At 66.5% G+C, this 1,380-nt stretch overlaps 1 protein-coding gene across 1 annotated transcript; it reads left to right on the top strand.

The window, feature by feature from the left end:
* Positions 1–3: 3 nt before the first annotated feature.
* Positions 4–1,064, top strand: LOC113979175 (peptide methionine sulfoxide reductase MsrA 1-like; the record flags this gene model as incomplete). The annotated part of the gene is made up of 2 exons (XM_027706644.1): positions 4–93; positions 813–1,064. Coding segments are annotated over 2 exons (249 nt in total), but the record flags the coding sequence as incomplete, so codon positions are not given.
* Between the last annotated feature and the right edge of the window lie 316 nt (positions 1,065–1,380).

The raw sequence follows: 1,380 nt of genomic DNA, 5'->3' as shown, positions 1-1,380 counted from the left end.
GAGGACGTGGGCACCCAGTACCGCTCTGTCATCTACACCCTGGGCCCGCGGCAGCAGGAAACTGCCCTCCGGAGCAGGGACCTGTACCAGCAGGTACTGGGGACACTGGGACACCCCAGGGACACAGAGATCCCCCCAGGGCCACTGGGACTCACCTTGGGGACACTGGGACCCCTCTGGGACACTGGGACACCTCCGGTGACAGTGGGAACGCCCCTGGGGACACTGGGACCCCCTCATGGAACACAGAGACACCCCCCCCTCCTGGGGACACTGGGACCCCCCTGGTGACACTGGGACCCCTCTTGGGAACACTGAGATCACCCCTCTGGACGCCAGGACACCCGTGGGGGCACTGGGACCCACCCTGGGAACGCTGGGAGCCCCCTGGGAACACAAAGACCCTCCCTGGGGACGCCAGGAACCCCCATAAGGACGCCAAGGCCCTCCCTGAGGGCACCACGACCCTCCTGGGGACACCAGGACACACCCGTGGGACACAGAGACACCCCCCCCGGGGACACTGGGATCCCTCCTGGTCACACAAGGAGGCCTCTGGGGACTCTGGGACCCCCCCTGTGGACATCAGGACACCGAGAGCATCCCTGGGGACACTGGGACACACTCTGGGATCACTGTGGCCCCCCTGGGAACACCTGGCCCCACCCTGGGGGCACTGTGACCCCCCTGGGGACACCAACCACCTCCCCCAGCCCCGGGACATGGGACAAGCCCCTGCCCTGGCTGTGCCACGTGTGGGGTAGTGGGATGGGGGGTCCCTCCAGGCTCCCCCCGCCATGGGACTGTCCTAGGAGCTGGGGACACAGCGGCGTGGGGACATCACCACCACCATCGAGCCGGCCCGGGACTTCTACTACGCCGAGGACCGTCACCAGCAGTACCTGCACAAGGTGCCCGGGGCCTCCTGTGCCATGAAGGGCACCGGGGTCACCTGCCCCATCACACGCTGAGGGGCCACCCCGTGTCCCCCGCGCTGTCCCCGTGTCCCCCGGGCTGTCCCCACGTCCCTGGCATTGCTGACCCCACGTGTCACTGCCACCCCACAGCACCCCATTGTCCCCCATTAAAGCCCTGTGCCCCCCACCCTGTCCTGGCTTTTCCTGGGGGGCTCTGGGGGGTCACTGGGTGCTGGTTGGGGGGGGAGCTGTGCCTGTGTGTCTGTGTGTCCGTGTGTCCACGTCCGTGTGTCCGTGTCTGTGTATAGGCAGGTCTGCGTCCGTAAGTCCGTGTCCATGGTCCATATGTCCATGTGTCCACGGTCCATGTGTCCGTGTGTCCGTGTGTCCCTGTGCCCATGTCCCTGTGTCCATGTCTGCATCCCTGTGTCCATGTCCATATGTCCATGTCCCTGTGTCCCTG

This window comes from Neopelma chrysocephalum, unplaced genomic scaffold, assembly GCF_003984885.1.
Source record: "Neopelma chrysocephalum unplaced genomic scaffold, ASM398488v2 Primary Assembly neopelma1_59166, whole genome shotgun sequence".
NCBI lineage: Eukaryota > Metazoa > Chordata > Aves > Passeriformes > Pipridae > Neopelma > Neopelma chrysocephalum.
Note: the sequence above shows the minus strand (reverse complement) of the source record. Positions and strands in the feature narration are given on the sequence as shown.